We start from the raw sequence: 17,997 nt of genomic DNA, 5'->3' as shown, positions 1-17,997 counted from the left end.
CTTTCCCCTGTTGCCAGGTGACCCCGAGGTGTGACATGCTGCCTGCATTTTACAGTTCAAAGTGCTTAAAGAATAATAGATTAGTTACAAAATGCAAAAGTAAACACAAATTGTGCCTCTTAAAACATTAACCTTATTGAATTTAATTAGTGCATCTCGAAGGCAACAACAGCTAAGAATGAGATAAGTGAGTGAGTGTCAGGGTTCTGGATGAACCGGAGGGGGCAGGAGGTGTTGGGATGCAGAATGAAGGACTAAGTGGTGGCTGGTGCCTCCTTGGAGCTTGAAAGGACGTGGCATGTTGTGGAAGCTACCTGGGTAAAGGATCAGCTAACTGTGGTCAGTCATCCAGTGATCCCAGGGAAGGGCTGAGGGCAGAAACTGAGGCTATTATGAGCAGTTTCAGTTTCTGCATCTGCAAGTAACGAATGTCCCGGTTTTTAGAGTTGTTTCCTTGTTTGCATTTTTCCCTAAGTGCCTTTTCAGCAAAGGAAAAGCATACTGAAAAGAAAATCTATAGTGGATGTTGATAGTGAGCCTGGATCCACTTGCTAACATTAGAGGTGGGAGCTACTGCAGGTACGGGGAGGCTGACAAGCATCAGAGCCAACAGAGCTGGCTTGTGCTGCAGGAGACTTAGTCCCCTGCTTCACTGGTTTGCTGCTGGACACAATCTAAAAGGAAGCAACCACACCACTCCCCTGTTCTTCAGTTCTGCAGGAAGTGTAGGCCTGAGCAACCTCATGAATCATCTCAGGCTTAAACAGGGAAAAAAAAGGTAAAAATAATTAAAGCGTGTTTAATGCAAGTGAGCTCACAAGATAGAGAAGAATTTAGAAGCATGAACGTTCCATTGTGCTGGATGGAGGACAGAAGTGCCCGCAGCTTTCCCACAAGTTCTCCTAGTACTTGGCAGAAAGAACTGCAGAGCTGAAAACAAATTTATTGGGATAGTGTGCGTAAAGGATGCAAACCCTGCAGGAGGTCAAACAAATTGGTTTGGAGGAACTCGAGGATGAAGCCTGTTGGTGAAAGTGAGCTCAGGTGGGGTGTCAGTGCACCCTGCTTTAACGTTGTATTTGCTTTGTTTGTCCTGTGAAGGTTTTACTTCTCATTTACTTCTTCTTCAAGATGGGTTGTAAATATACTCATATGGAGACTGTAGGCACTCAATGACCAGACAAGCAGCTTGTTTTGAAGGCAAATTTCTAACAGTTGTAATCAAGAAGCAAGGAAGAAGAAATCCAGCTTTGCTGGCCTACCCACTCATAAACAAGCAAGCAAAGAAGAGTCCCTGAAACTTAGTCTTTTTATCAGGCCAGTAAATAGCTAGAAGTCCTACATAAACTAAAGCACTGAAATGAAATGTGAGATTTTAAGCACAGTGCATTGAAGATTGACAAGCAGTGCAATGAAAGACATTCAGGCTTCTGAAAATACATTCGCATGAAAGTGAATTACGCAGCAAACATTTCAAAATGCTTTTGAGAGTTGAAACAGTCTGCAGTTTTGCTATGTGAAGGTTCTCAGGTAGGAAGACAAAAGGCTCTTTCAGGTGCCCACGGAGGAATGCTCTGAATGAGTTTGATGGCCTGGCAGTGATGACCATGCAAACCAAGTGTAGAATTTCAGGTTGCATAGATGGGTACTTAAATTCAGATTAACACCTTCCAAGTTCTGTCTCCCATGTTTGTTTTTGTGGGTTGCTTTTATAGGATCTTGAAATTATGGTTCCACAGTTTGCTGGGAAGGGCCGGGCAGTTTGTGCAGCAGGGCCACCTCAGGTTGCACCAGGCCAGTAATGTTTCTGGCATGCAGGTTTCTCTTACCTTCATGAGAAGGATGGGCCTTTGATGCACTTGCCTTACGCATATGTAAGTTCATCTTATGCTGTTCTCTAAGTGTTATGGCTACTGGTTCTACAGTTGTGTTTGTAGATCTTACAATGTTGGAAAAGTCTTTTTCTGGTGCAGGCAGGATGCCTTTTACATCTGTGCAGCTGTTTAGCACCCCCATCACCTCCCCCAAATGGATGTGGACCTGTGGTCAGAATGTAGTATTCCGCTTGTCTGCTAGTCTTAGTTCAAGAGCAGGAAAAAACCCTCTGTTATTGCTGCTTGGGGTCTATTCACACATGACCTTGTTTACAGACTGAACTGAGCAACGTACCACATGATCATGGCATGTCATTAAAGTGTGTCCAGAATTTCCCTAACTGAGTGGCTTGCTGTTGCAACTTCACCACACCTGTTTTTCTTGCTGTTTAAATTCTGCAGATAGTCTGCTGCTTCCCACCTCCATGATGTGAGCAGAGGAGGGAGCATGTATAAAATTCAGTGCGCAGCAACAAAAGGATTCTTTTGCATCCTGTAGTTCAAAGGAGAAAATGAGTTGCTGTGCATCCACCTAGCAGTTGGAAAAATGCAGAAGGGGTTCATCTTCCATTTAAATCCATATCAGAGCTTGAGGACTTGCTGGATGTCATAGCATTTTATGTTGCTTGGCGTAACTTCTCGTGAGTTTGTCTCATGACAGAAAACTGTATTTTATGTCTTTGTTCTGCTAGCTTATTGACACAAGGGTTTCATACATGGGTAATTGCCACTGAGACTCAGTGAGTCACAAGGTAAGCATATGCAGGCTTTAACATCTGCTGTCATTCCAGCAGGTGAATTAATTGTGTTAGTAACAACCAAAAGCAACACAGAGGCTTTTTTGTAATGGTTCTACATCTTGTGTCAGCATCTCCAACAGATCTGTTAGAATATTTGCATCTAACTCTAAGCAAAGTTCAAGCAAATAACTGCCTTAGCATTGCTTGTGTTTTATGGCAACTTGTAGCAAAGTATGTGAGATTGACTGGTCATGTCAGGAAATTATGTCTATTACTCCCTTAAAAATCAGTTGTGCTCCAGGGAGTCTATAAGCCCTTTTTCTCTGGACGCTTTGAAAATGTATGGAAATACTGCCAATGATTGTATTTAGGATTTTTGCCTAGCTGTGTATGTTGTGTTCTGAGTACCAAATGCTTGCAGCATACATGTAGGTATTTTTTATCTCTGCGGTGAGGTCACAAATTTTGCAAGTTTGTACTGCTGTAACACGGCATGTGAAGAAGTCCTGGGCCTCACCGCCACTGGATGTTATAGAAGCCAGAAGTGTAAAAAGCAAACAAACAAACATCCGTTGTTAGCTGCTGGGGGTTACTGTGGGAAAACATTATGGGATGCACTGTTCTTTATTCTGCCCCAAAGCATTAGTTGCTGGCCACTCCTAAAAGGACAGAGTGCAGAGAGCTGTCAGCCTTGGTTTGAGCCAGTGAGACCGTGCCTGGCTACTGATTCTTCCAGCCACCTACCACTTGCTATGATATGAGTTAAATCTCTAAATATTTTGGTAAAAATAGTCTTTGAACATATGGTAACTCTCATTTTTTTTCCTCCTTGATCAATCCTCCGGATGAAAGTAGTGTAAAATCCTCATGCAAATTAATCCCACTTCCTTCTGCGGTTAAATTTGTTTGTGTCTGCCTCTGCGTGAGCAAACATACTGGCCTGTGTCACACCACGGATGCAGCACAATTACATGCTTTTCCATCAGTGGTAATGGAAAGCATGTGCAGGCCTTGAGGACTACTGGTGCTCAAACACTGTGCAGACAAGGAATTATGGCCCTGCCCTATGGGTAGGGTAAGCTTAAATATTAAACTTGGTTAAGATATTTTTTAAAAGCAACAACCACCAATTCCACACACATACAAAGAAAAAGAAAGAAAAAAGCCACAAAAACACTGAAGTAGCAGTTGAAGTGGTTTACTACTGGAGGCTTTGGAATAAGGATGAGTCTCTTGAAAAATGGTTGTTACTGAATTTGCAGACACTATGCTTACAGTGCGTTTGGGAGCAGGGGAAGGGAGAAGAGAGACCGATGAAAGGGTCACCTGAGTATCTTAGAGTATTTTGCTGTCAGATCTGATGAGTCGTATCAGTGGTTTTACCTTCTACCTTCATAATGGGCTACATTTAATACTCAAATATTGTTTAATATCAACCACTGTAGGTAAACCAAGCCCTGAGATGATACCTTTCACATCCTCTGGAAGCTTCTAGGTCCTCCAATCAGATATCCAAACAGATAAATATTCCTGGTCAGATCTCTTGTGTCAGTGTAGCCAGGCATCTTGGGTTCAACTTCTTAAAGAGACTTCTTCAAAGTCAAAGTAGTTCTTTAGAAAATAATACTTGCTTGTCTTTGAACTTGTTACCTGGTTTGTTGCAGGAAGCATGGCTGAAAGCACGACAGACACCAGTAGAGTCAGATTATGCTCCATTTTATTGCCCGAATAGCCTAACTTTTATAGTGAACTTAAGAGGGGCAAACAGTGTTTCACACAAGATTATTGGTCAAAAGCACTCAAACAACTACAAGAAAACAACCCCACCTGCAAGAAAACCAACCCCCTTGTGATTAGCAGTCACATAGACCTTGTCCTTGAAGCCAGCTACTGGTAACAATATTTTTCTGAATTCCTCAATTGGGCGATGTGGGAACACTGTTACGGGAACTTCTCATAGTTGCCCTGGTAGCTTGGTTTGCTCAGCTACAGCAAGCCATGGGATTTTTGCTGTTTCAAAAAATCCCTCAACACTGGTTCATGGGAAATAGGTTCAACTTTTTTTTTTTTAAAGTTCTTCCACCCCGACAGTCTCTTTAACAGGGATCTGTTGCTACCTGGTCTCAGGAGTGAATTTGTTATTTTTAACCTGTTTTGTGCAGCTAGAGGATGCAACTCAGTGACCTAAAACCTGCCTTGGTCACACTAGTCAGTTTTCAGCTTTCCAAACAGCTTCTTTTTCTAGAAGGTAACTTTCTTGTAAGAAATAATAGTGTTGGGTTTATCCACTGATCGTGGTCTGTTTGTTTTGTTTTTCATGGCTTTTTCCTGTTACTGTTATGGCAGAGGGGCTAGAGGATTTTTTTTAATGAGAATCTTGGATCTATCAATAATAAAATCCACATCATAACTGTGTTCTGTTTTGAGTTAGTTATTTTAGGTTAATAATATGTTTTCATTTTTGTCTATTTAGGATTCAGGTTATACAGCATATTATTTTAAATTGAGTACACTTGCATGTCTGATGCATGAATTTGTACTAAGTGTCTTGTGGGGACAGTAGTAAGATAAATGATGTTCTGGTCTTTCATAGAAGTTATCTTTTATTTTCCTGACAGATGGTTGACCCTACTCTAGCCGAAATGGGAAAGAATCTGAATGAAGCAATGAAGATGCTAGAAGACAATCAAAGGTATATACAAAGAATAACAACCATAAAACAATACCTATTTGTGCTCAGGGTATGATTATTAATGCCATTGTCATTAAGTGGGATAGAACACATTTTCCTGGTAGTTGAAACTGTCCTTCTGAAGCTTATACCTAAACGAACTGCTGTTTCTCAAGTAATAGGATTTTTAAAATATCTACACATGTTTTTATGCATGTTCTCTAATATATTCAGAGCAAGTCCAGCAAGTCCATTTTTTTCAGAGTTGTTAGATCTTTTCCTATTGCTGTGCAAGTAGCTTTTAATATTTTTGTAAGACAGCTACATTGATGCTGTAAAACACAAACTAAATACATAATTTGTTCTTGTGTCTTTAACATAGAAAAGCAGAGGAAGAAAATGAAAAGAAGTATGCACGGAAGGATATTCCTGGACCACTGCAAGGCAGGTGGGCAACAACAGTTTTTGGATAATGCTCTATACTGTTTAGAATATGTAAAATACAGGTAACACTTCTGTGTTAAGGCAAACAGGAGCATTTACCAGGTCTGGCATTGTAACAACTTCTGTGACTTTTTCCATATTCATGCAGGGAAAAAGAGATTACTTGTCCTTATTGACTGAAATTTTGAACTATTGGAAACAATTGGTGCATTGGTACATATTGTTGTCATTAAGACTTACAATAAATGTAGATACACCTGTGCTATAGAATTGAAATTCATTAAAACACCAAGACAATAAATTAATAACTGACACTGACAAGGCAGAAAACCTTAAAAAAAAAAAAAAAAAAGAAAATAAGAACTTAAAAATCCAGTTTTATCTAAAAGTTTTATGGAGCTTTTGTGCATATGGCAGATAAAATCATTGCATCTGAAAACTAAGACTTAAAATTTGTTGTAACTTCTGCTCTGGAAGAGGAAATCTTTTCTTCAGAAAACATGGCAAAATCTATTTAAGTCTTCTATGTACATAAATTAATCTTGTTTTGGAGTGGAGACACTGAATTAGCTTTTTCTAAGAATAAAAAGCATTTCCAAATGTCATTATGTCCTAAATGGCCTCTTGGCTAGGCAGTGGTGCTTAATTTGTTGTTTGTTTGGTTTTTTGATGTGTTTTTTTTTGTTGTTTCCTCTCACTGGTAACACAGTGGCCAGGACATGGTGAGCATACTTCAGTTAGTTCAGAACCTAATGCATGGTGAGGAGGAAGAGGAGTCTTCACAGGCCTACCGGTAAAGTCAATATGAATTGTTGCATGTGAAAGATACCTGATTTATTCTACCCTGTGATATTAAAGAGTTTACACTTCAAAAATGCTTAAATGTAAAAAGATATTATGCAACTATGTGACTTTTAAAGGTTACTTAATTACATTATATAGCAAAGCAGAGTAATGCATTAGGCTTGGCTTTCTTAAAATTATCAAGCTTTCATCAAGTTAGGGCTATTAGTAAATGGAGTTGTACAAAGGAATTCTCTCTGGTACGACAGCTCATTTCGTTTTTTACTTTCTTAAAGTTGGTTCAAGTCTGAAAGTCTTACGTCTTTGAATACCAACAAAAAATATTTATTACCTCACCCTGTAAAGTTTAAAGGAGATTTCCATTTTCCTACAAAATGGAAATAATACTAACTTATCTGTAGAAGTGTAGTGAAAACTAATATTTGAAAAAAAAGTTTGGAGATGGGGAAGAAAAACAAACAGGAAAAAAAATCAACTAATGAATGCTATGCTGTAATAACGGTCCCCTGAGTTTTGTCAGCATGAAGAGGAGAAGGTATATGTTTAATGTATATTAAAGTCACAATGCAGATAAGGAGCCTAGTTCCAACTCATGCTTGCTGATTACAGTAAACCTTTGGTTATCAGTAGGATTTACCTTGGATGGCTAAAAAGAAGCTGAGATGTTACTGTAAGCAGCTAGGCCAAGTGAAGTGCAATGTCTACACTGGCATTTTAGTATGGTAACATACAACAGCAAGATGGTGACTGGTATACTGTATTTTCCTCTGATAAATATTTAAAATTACATGTCAACAAATTCTACTGCTGTAGTAAAAACACGCAAACCTAAATTTACTGAAATGTTTGTGACTTGTATTTAGTTGGCAGTTTCTCTGTTCTGGCCTGCAGACTTCAAAATGTTGGTGAACAGGGTCACATGGCTCTACTGGGGCATAGTTTGGCTGCTTATATATCAGTGCTGGACAGGGAAAGACTGAGAAAGCTTACAACAAGGATCCTTTCTGACACTACCCTCTGGCTCTGCAGGCTTTTCAGGTGAGTCACTCCGAATAACATAAGTAAAACTGGGCAGTAATAATCGTTTCAAAATACGTGTGATATCAACAAAAGAAACTGCTATCATGAAATTACAGGTATTCTTTGAAAGATCTTTAACATATCACATTATTTTTCTTTTTTTTTAAAGACATTGAATGGCAGAACTTGTTAGGAATATGGTTGCCATAAAAATAGTCCTATAATGGCCATATGGTGGAGCTAAGGACCAAAGTGCAGTTCCAACTTATAACTGGTTGATCATTTAACTTTTTGTTTTTGAGGTATATGTTGTGTTGCTGTGGTTTGAGGTTCTTCATATTTTTGAAAGTAGTATTCAGTTAATTTGTCCTTTGCGCTTCCTGGGTCTAGCTCACTTTTCTAGGTAGGGAGGGATTCACTGATTAGAAATTCCTTTTCCCTTCCTGAAACAACAAAAAAAACATTTTATCACTCTCATGATACTGTATCTTTCGGAAAATGTTCCCAGTGCTACTGAGAAGTGTTGGCTTTATTTGTGTGTAGTACAAGATTAAATAGTTAATATAACTAAATATGTAAAGCTAACACAAATTTGTTTGAATTGTAGATCGTAAAGGATTTTATTATTAGGCTTATCTTCATCAGGATTATTTTATAAATTCAATGATAATGACTATCTGTCTGACTTAAATATGTTGAAACTTTGTGTGATGATGAAATTTGAGAAGTTGCAGGTAACCCAGGTATTTTGCCAAATGTTTATTTATATGTAGGAGAGATGTGATTTTGTAATTAATGAGGAGTATCTTTTGGAATGTGGTCCCCAAAGTTTTGTGACTCATAGGCAACAGCATTTAACAAATACCATCCTGTAAACTGTTTCATACCTTTTGACATTTTCTGTGGCTATGAGCAACACTAGAGGGATTTTCTTGTGCCCACGTTAGGTTACAGAAATGTTGCATAAAGGTGAAGTAAATGTTTACATGTGGGTCATTTTGGAATTAAACCATGGAATACTCGGCAGGATTTGTGCATCAGATGGCAGTATGTTTCAGTGCTTTTACATATACTTGCGGATAAATGCTGTTCTGAAATGTCACAAGACTGTTGATTTACTTGTTGCACAAAAAATGCTAAAAGAAGTATCTACCATGCAAGTTGCTTTATAAATTGACATATCTGCTATTTCTGCTGTTGCTGTTTTCTGTAGTTACAACAGTTAATGGATTGCCCTCAATGCAGAACACTTACCCCTTATCTATTCATTTTGCTCCTATTTCTTGACTGTAAGTTTTAATGTACTAATTTGAGTTCAATGCTTAGAAAGGGAGGAGCAGGAACACACTCCCACACTCATAAGCCCCAAAGAAATGTTCTTAATAAATCAGATTGAAGGCAAAATAGCTATAAAATCATTAAAATATTTTCAGGGAAGAAAAATATTTTATTTATGTACCCCATCTAAAACATCCGGAAAATTGCTTTGCAGTGTACTGAATAAATTGTGGTATTACTCTCAAACTTTGTAAATTACAAATGGCATCAGTAACTTTTGGCTATTATGAAATATTTATTTGTGACTTCATAATAAAGTTTGCCCATTTCTGCCCATTTATTCTATTTCATGTATCTTATTCCTATTTTTACTAACATAACTTGAAGGATGTCATGTTGCATTCTCTTTAAAATTAGTAGTCTAGAATTTACATATAATAAACTCAGATGAACCCACCCCAGCTCTTACTAAGTAAGGCTTTGAACTCTGTAAAGGAATTTCTTTAGGACTGCAGATGTTTTTTTTTCTTTTTTACTTTGTCTCCGAGTTTAAATCAATATATATATACAAGGCTTCTCTCATCATCTCAGCCTGTTTGAGTAAAGCTTCCTTCTGCTGAATTTTTCCTGTTAAGGTAGTTTTTTGCTCTTTCTTTGTCCTCCTATAACACTAACCAGTGCAGGAGCTCATTTTAGTTGCTAAACTAGCTGTTGGTTTGGGTGTTGTTTTTTTTGTTGTTGTTTTGGTTTGTTTTGGTTTTTTTGATCATATTTACTCAGATTTTCTTACAGGTATGAAAATGGGTCAGCTTATTATCATGAAGATGATCGTGAAGGTCTCCTAAAAATCTGTCGACTTGTTATTCACACACGCTATGAAGATTATACAGTGGAAGGATTTAACGTGCTATATACTAAGCAGCCCATTATATACATTAGTTCTGCAGCTAGAACAGGCTTGGGCCAAGCTCTCTGCAATCAGGTAAAGTGAATCAGTTGGGGTTTCAGCTGTCAGTAGAACCTGGCTGGCTTCATATTGCCTATTAGAAATTTACATTTTAAAAATATATTCAGACTTTTCCTGCAAGACACTGATACTTCCTATTGGCAGCACTCTTGTAAATCAGTTGGGACCAGTTGAGAAGTTTCCTCTAAAACTAATTGTCTGCCTTCAACTTATGCTTTTAAAAATTCTTCCAAAGTTTTCTCAGTGCTACTGTGTTGACTGAATACATGTACTGTCAGGCAAGCTGGGCAGTCTCTCTGCAGCTCTCCTGTTCCTTCCACATGTTTGCTTGTCATTGTCAGATCAGTGTTCCTTACAAGCAGATTCTTCTCAACCTCTTCTCTACTTTGCCTTTCTATGGACATAACAGATTTTTGTACCTTATAAAATTATGGTTCTGAGACTTAGGATGATTCCTATGCCTGTTAAATGAAAGCATGAAAAGGGCTATTTTGAACAAGGAAGCTTGGGCCTCAAAAAAGTTCAGTTCTGATTTTAGGAATAGGTTATCTTTGGTGATTTTGAGAACTTGGTTTTCCCTGGTGGTAAAAAAAAAAAAAAAAAAAAAAAAAAGCAACGTGACAAAAAAAAAAAAGCAACACATTACAGGGGAGAGGGAAAGAGAATCTTAGGTGAAACCATACTTTGATGCTTTGATGCCAATGCAATATCTATAAGTTAGAAATACAAAAATACTATGTAGTATGTTGGTATTGTTTATTAACCGCACTTTCCAAAATTATAAAACATAGGCAAAGGAAGTGAAGTTCATACTGGGAGTAACCTTGGTAGCTGTAGTGGACTGTATATTTAAATTAAAAACACTTGACTGGGAAAAAGTAGTTGCAGGTTGCGTATTTGGTCTGTGTTTTGCAGCAACGATACAGTGGGAGGGAGAGAAATTTTCTGAATATTTTCAGTGAAACGACCCACATGCTAACTCCTTGTTTATTTATTAAAAAAGACGAGCAATTGTTTCTAGATTGCTTTGCACTTTTCATAAGCCACTGGTCAGGGTGAAAAAGACCCAAACACACTGGATTCTGACCTCTTCTTCTCAACAAATGTTACCATTTTTGAAATGAATACAATTCAGGGAGAAGCGTGGTTCCATTTCAGAAAGTTTTGTTTGGAATTGGAAACAAATTACCCCAAAAAGCAGTGTTTTAATGAAATCCAGTTTTTCTTAATTATGTTCAGAACCTGTTTTGCCAAGCATTTATTTGTATGAATTTTCATATACCTATATGAGCTGATTGAGACCATACGCAGATTTTCTTGTTGCATACCTAATGTTCAGTGATATTTTTAAACTTAACATATACTAAAATGAAGGGTCAAGTTCTTGGGACTTATATTTTCTCAAGTCTTTGGAGAAGGTGAGTAGGGGTACAACTAAGAAATTAAAAACGTAGACAGCAAAGAAATAAAATTGTTAGCATAGAAGGAACTGGTCTGGGCCAAAATGACTTAGGTAATAAGTGGTAAAAGTTCATTGCAGTAAGTTGGTGTCTTTTGCAGGCAAAATGTTGCATGTAGTTATTGATTGAACCTTTTTGATAAAAAAAAAAAAAAAATGCTGCTAATAATTGGTGTTTTGGGAGCCTTTTGCTTCTGAGTACAAACAAAAGATAAGACACTACTGTTAACTTGTCCTTATCAGGTAATCAATGAATTTAAGTGATGCTGTTTTAGATTAGATTTTGAGAAGTAGTGTATGTTGTAGAGCACAAATCGTAACTGAGTAACTGGACAATCAGTCATTAATTCAACTTCTGTCAAATAAAAGTATACACACAAACTGGTCTATAACTAGTTCTCTTCATTTGATGAACTTCCTGTTCAAAGTGATGAGCATGATCAACTATATTTCAATTGCCTAGTGATCTTCCAGGTTAAAGATTAAAATGGGTAAGAGACCTTCATCCAATCCCCATGCTAATTATGCAGAACTGTCTGAAATTTACCTCTATAGCAAAGGAAGAACGTGAACATAGTGATGTGAATTAAGCAGTATGCTCAAAGTTGACAGATCGCTCTCTACTCGGTAGTAAAGTGACTGTGAACTTCCAGTGGAGTAGGGTCCATGCAAAAAGCACATTTGCTTATAGGCTACATGTATATTCATTCAAAGGGCAGCCAAGAAAGAAAGGCTTGAGTTTAGGCTGTTGTACATTGCATAGATATTTCAGTAGAAATGCTGTATGAAGTTAATGTACTAATCAAACCTATTTTTTTTTCTGAGTTTCTCCTCTGCTTGCTTTTCTCTGCTAATAATTTGATTATAAGTTTTGGCAAGAAACTTACTTCATAATGTACTAGCCAGCTTTTTATTGACATGTTTACTACTTTTTGTGTCACTTAATATGTGTGTTTCTGTGAATGCTTGAAGTGACTATTCTGAACCATGTCTCAGTTGTTCAAATTCCATCATTTTTATTGCAGCTAGGGTTACCCCTCTCTTGCATGTGCCGTGTGCCTTGTAACACCATGTTTGGGTCTCAACATCAAATGGTAAGTTTGTCTTCCTTAAGAGCTCTTTTTTTGTTCCGTTAATAAACTTTTTCCTAACAACATTATTGACATTTACTTGCTGTACTTAATTTTTCAGCCGTTAAATCTGCCATATTATAGCTGTAATAATCAGACTGAAATCTTCTGGAATGTCAGCAGCTTGTGTCTTGTCTTGTTATTTGCAAGGTACTTTTAATGTCATATGGTAATGTGCTTTTTAGTCCAAGATTTCTAGAATATGTGTAGTAGAAGGTATGTTTATAAACTCCACTATGTATTTCCATTGTATTTTTCACAAAGGTTTTTTTTGACCTTTGGCTTATTTTACCTTTTTGAGAAGAAGAAACTGCAAGCCACAAAGACATTAAGAATATCTTTCAGAACTCTAACATGCTGTTCCCTTTCACTCTTAATGCACTTTTCCAGTTCAACAGAAACAAATCTCTATTGTTTGATACACATATTTATAAACACATATCTTTTTCTTATTGATAACAGGATGTTGCTTTGTTGGACAGATTGATTAAAGATGATGTTGAGTCTGGAAAACTGCCTTTGTTGCTTGTGGCTAATGCTGGTAAGTGCTATGGACAAATAATAAAAAAAAAGGCACTATTTCATGAATATATATATATAAAGAATAAAACAATATTTTTTCTTAAACAGCTTAGTGTTTGCATGCCAAAAAATGTCATAACATATCTTAATGACCAGACAATTGTCTGTCTAGAGGGGTTTTTATTTAATTGATTCAGAGGTGGATTGTACTATTAGAGTTCTGCTTGTGTCAAATGGTGCATTAATGTAACTAAAGTTTTTTTTAGTGAACACATCTCTTATTGAAAGTCAGTTTCATGTTAATGCTTCAGAATGTTTGATGGATGTGCCATCAACTTTAGCTCTAAAAATTGCGTGTTTCTTTTAGTTAATTGAACAAAATTGTTCATTAACAAAGTTAAGTTTGAATAAAGGAGGTGGCTTACCTGCTTTGGACTTAAATATATACGTCTGAGATGTTAATCTTGGTTTCCATTCTTTTAGCTGAAGTAATACTTTGAAAATATTAAAAACCTTTTCATTTCTTTTTTTGAGGCTGCTGAGCCCTTGAGTGCCTAGGACATCTAATTTTCTGAGTATTTTTAACATACATTGGCAAGCAAAACAAGCATCTTTAATTTTATCTAGAATACCAATTGTCCATATGTCACAATGAACCAGGTATGAATATTGTGTAGCTGACTCTTTACATATCCTCCTTCCAACTCTTGCTTGTGACTTTTTTGACAACAGGATAAGAGGTCCTCTTTCATAGAGTCCTGGTTTGCAGGACCTTTGTGATAGCTTTGTTTTTCCCGTTTCAACAAAGGTACACCAGGTGCTGGGCACACAGATAAACTCGGGCGGCTGAAGGAACTTTGTGAGCAGTATAATATGTGGCTCCATGTAGAAGGGTATGGAACTTGAGATTTCTTTCTGTATAAACCGTATTTATTAAGAAGTCTGAATAATAGACAGCACATAGCTTTACAGCTAACCAGCTAGGGGAGGACAGTAGGACAATCTTGATTTTTGCCACATTAAGCAATTTGTATGGCTATAATTCTTTCCATGTATGAGACACAGATTGTTTTACATATACAGGAATAATTGGAGTAATTATTTCAGCATAGGATACTGGTTACTTTTACTCAGAATGTAATCTTATCCGTCCATTCTTTGAAGAGCTGGAATACAAAGAAAAGAGGGCTTTATAGTTCAATTCAGGGGAGACATGGGACAATTCAGGGGAGACATTATACGGTGATTATTGAGAATGAGAAAGGAGGATGAAGCGTGACAACTTCAATGAAAGTTGTCAAGAAGGCTGCCATAAGAGCAGAATGCAGTGTAACTGGGAGGAAGATTAAACCAAAAGGAAAATAAATTGGAAGAACTTAGACAATGTTATTGAAGATTCCGGTGCTCTTAGATTTTTTTTGAACCTGGAGTAGAGACTCTTTCTTTTGATGTTTCATTGTATGGTGTTATATTTGTATGCTATTTATTTCTGATACTAGATTGTTGCTGAATTATGGGTAGGAGTTCAGGGGGATGATTTCCCTAAAGGTTGGTCATGTTTTTAGATTGAAATGGATTTTTAGTTTTGGTCTTAGCATCTTGGAATTCCATGTAGCGACATCTACTGCATAGTTCATTTAAAAAAAATGCATGAACAAAAATGACCTCCCTTTGCACGTCAACAAGCAATATTAAACTGAAGATTAAAATGCTATCTTAATACACACTTAATATTTGCTAATATCATTTATTTTTATAGAGTGAATTTGGCAACTTTGGCTTTGGGTTATGTCTCCTCTTCTGTACTGGTATGTTTTACTATATCTAGAAATCTTATAATGTGCTTGAGGCTTTAAGGTCATGATCTAATCAAAATACATATGGTTTATGTTCTGCTTATTGTAATAAACTTCAGGCTGCTACAAAATGTGACAGCATGACTCTTACTCTGGGTTCCTGGCTGGGTCTCCCAGCTGTACCTGCAGTGACACTCTACAGACATGAGGATCCTTCTTTGGTACGTTCAGCTTTTCAGTCTTTATTCTCAAGACACTGAAACTTTAATTATGATTGTAGTCTTCTTCTCTAATAAGCATCATTATTAAACTTACTAGCTTAATAAGCATCATGAGCATCTAAATTATAATTTGCACAAGACCCCCTATTTAAACTGTGGTGCATTCTGTAATCTGGCAAAAATGAAATAATGGAAAAATGTTAATAGAAGATTTTTGTTTGTTTGTTTTCCTCTTTAGTCCTTAGCAGCGGGGCTAACATCAAGTCAGCCTGTAGAGAAACTTCGTGCCCTGCCCCTGTGGCTCTCCTTGCAGTACTTGGGCCATGATGGAATTGTGGAAAGGATAAAGCATGCTTCACAACTAGTAAGCAGCACTTGGTTGGTTGGTTGAACAACATAGCCTTGATAATGGCTACATTGCTTCTCTGAGTATGGGCTGGAGGCTGTACTTGAGAATCATTATCAGAATTAACAGTCTGAATCTCCAAGCAGAGAAGTTGTTCAGTTAGCAGCACAGTACAAGTGATACCCAGATGGCTGTCACAGAACACTGTTACACTTAGGATTGTTTTTATAATAACTGTTAATACATCTTTTTGATCATGATGTGTTGTAGAGGAATCAGCTAGAAATATAGTAGTTATTGACTACATAGCATTAGTTCATACTGTTATGAACAAATAATGAAAGAAGAATAGTAATATCAGGGGGAACAATGTTTCCAGAATGTATATTTTATTAGCTTTAATGTGAAATGCTTCATTTTTGTTCATTCTAACTATAAAAATCCACAATCTTTTTTTTTTCAATCACTTCTATATTAACTGTTTTGCTTGAAAACTGCTAAAAGACTTATTTTTGTACTCTTCTTGGCATTACACTGATTCAAGCAATAGTAAATTACAAAGCTTGACAAAAAGGATTTCAACACATTTCTTCAAATGCAGTAGCAAGTGTACTATTTTTGAATTAAGATCCTTCAGTAAAACTTACCGTCCAATATAACATGTATGTTAGAAAATGCCTTGTTTATATACAAAGCATTTGTATTAAAAGTATAGCGCTTTCTCAAAATTCAGAGAAGAGCAAAGGGAAATGGAAAGCTTCTGTAAAGGTTAATGAAGAAACTATTGGCACAAAAGACCTAAAAGAGTGACAAAATAATGTTAGTCATTAAGATTTTTGTGGTGTTGAAGAGTGATCTTAGCTTTTATAATAGTCTATTAATAGTCTTTAACCACACAAGAGTGTCTTCTCTAATGAAAATAATTTAAAAAGCTATCATAACCAGTTGCTATGGTAGCTTTGGGAAAATTAACTGTTCTGCTACACACTGTGCTTTAGTTAGTCAACGGAGCTGTATTATCTCTGCTACTTTGTCACCAAATACACTTAAGACTTGAAGAAAAACACTGTACACAGTGTTTTACGAGTAATGGAAAAATAATTTGTTTTGTATTACATTTATAAACAAGAACTAAATGGATCTCCAGCACCTCGTAGGGGTTTGTTAACAAATGGAGATTATGGTGGTGAGTGTTTAAAGTTTATCAGAATAAGTTTCAGCTTCTAAAACTGTTTTTGTCCTGTTCTTGTTTCCTTTCTGCTGTGGTCTTCTAGAGTCAAAGGTTGCTGGAAAACTTGAAAAACCTGGATTTCATTAAAACTTCGGTACGATCTGTATTTAATACTTCGGTTGTATAGCTTAGTCTTTACTATATTAAATGATAAAACTATTTTTTGTTCAAAGGAAATTATCTAAAAATATTTAAAACACAGTAATTAAAAATGTTTGGTATCCTTTTTAGTTAAGTTCAGGTGTTCAGTGAAATTGTGTGGCTTGGTTGTGTATGGCCTCTAGATTGTACTTGTTCCATTGCTATGAACTCTTGCACTCATTGGAGCTGACAATAACATGCAGAAATTGTCTCCAGAGCTTGATTTAATTCCCATTTAAAATGTCCATTTGTTCAGTAATACATTTATGAAACAGATAATACATTTATGACAGCAATTTCCATAAGCCTCTCAAATACATTCTGCCTCCATCTTGCCCTTGAGATGGTGCTGTGAACCCTATGAAATTCTATGCAAAAATATCCACGCTGAGGGTTTTACTCCAGAATCTGTTTCAGAAATTGTACCTGATGTGCTCATTTAAAGTTCTATTTCAGTGAAATGTCCTGTTCAATTGTTTTGTTTGTGTTTTTTTTTTTTTTTTAGTGCTATTCTGAAAGACAGTTTTTTTTAAACTGTTTTTTCAAGAGTATTAGTAGCTTTGGGAGTTGGAATTACTGTAGCACTTGCCCCTTCTACCTAAATAAACCTTGCATTTTTAGGATTCTTAGGACTCAGATTGCCTCCAGAGATTGCCCAGTCCATTTCTCCTGTCCCCAAGGCAGAATCAATTATCTTACTGCTGGAACTTTCTTGACATCCCCCAGTGATTCTTGGCAGATCTTGAAGAATGTTTTCTTTAATCATTAATGCCTGAAAATATATAAAGCTAAATTGACTTCTGTCAGTACAATCTATTTGCTAGTGAATGTGCTTAGGTTTCTCGTTTTATGGTGTTCAAAGTTCAGTTATGCATACCTTAAATCAATACAGTTCTGCTTTAACTGAATAATGATTTATTTTCCACTGTTTACAGATACGCTTACTCAGACTCCTACAGAGTTAACATCTAATACTGAGATAGTGTGAACATTGTTACTGCCATCAAAATGAAATGATCTGCTTTACTCAGCAGTCTAAAAAAATTTGTATAGTGTTAAATCTTTAAAAAGTATGAAAATATGTTTATAAAATTATTTCACTTCTTGTTAAGGTTGAAGATGAACTGAGTTCACCAGTGGTGGTTTTTAAGTTCTACCAGAAGTATTTAAATAGAGGTATGTGACTTATTTAAAAACAAACAAACAAACCACAACAAACCAACTCTCTGTATCTTCATTTTAAAAAACAAACCTGCAAATTCTAAAATTAATTTGATTTAAGTAAATTATTATTAGGTACGTTATATGTGGTACACTTCTCTTGTGTAACATGCCTTTGAAAAGGTTGTGAAC

At 36.4% G+C, this 17,997-nt stretch overlaps 1 protein-coding gene across 3 annotated transcripts in view; it reads left to right on the top strand.

The window, feature by feature from the left end:
• Window positions 1-17,997, top strand: part of PDXDC1 (pyridoxal dependent decarboxylase domain containing 1) — a 31,442-nt gene that overhangs the window by 3,263 nt on the left and 10,182 nt on the right. For all 3 annotated transcript variants that reach the window (XM_084296126.1, XM_084296125.1, XM_084296127.1), the window contains exons 2-14: window positions 5,233-5,306; window positions 5,668-5,733; window positions 6,439-6,522; window positions 7,425-7,571; window positions 9,624-9,813; window positions 12,283-12,351; window positions 12,850-12,928; window positions 13,718-13,802; window positions 14,669-14,717; window positions 14,825-14,926; window positions 15,165-15,290; window positions 16,547-16,597; window positions 17,757-17,820. In XM_084296126.1, the coding sequence (XP_084152252.1) occupies window positions 5,233-5,306; window positions 5,668-5,733; window positions 6,439-6,522; window positions 7,425-7,571; window positions 9,624-9,813; window positions 12,283-12,351; window positions 12,850-12,928; window positions 13,718-13,802; window positions 14,669-14,717; window positions 14,825-14,926; window positions 15,165-15,290; window positions 16,547-16,597; window positions 17,757-17,820 (1,186 nt within the window). The remainder of the gene's footprint in view (window positions 1-5,232; window positions 5,307-5,667; window positions 5,734-6,438; window positions 6,523-7,424; window positions 7,572-9,623; window positions 9,814-12,282; window positions 12,352-12,849; window positions 12,929-13,717; window positions 13,803-14,668; window positions 14,718-14,824; window positions 14,927-15,164; window positions 15,291-16,546; window positions 16,598-17,756; window positions 17,821-17,997) is intronic.

The sequence above is a fragment of the Netta rufina genome, assembly GCF_964035555.1.
Source record: "Netta rufina genome assembly, chromosome: 15".
NCBI classification, from domain to species: Eukaryota; Metazoa; Chordata; class Aves; order Anseriformes; family Anatidae; genus Netta; species Netta rufina.
Note: the sequence above shows the minus strand (reverse complement) of the source record. Positions and strands in the feature narration are given on the sequence as shown.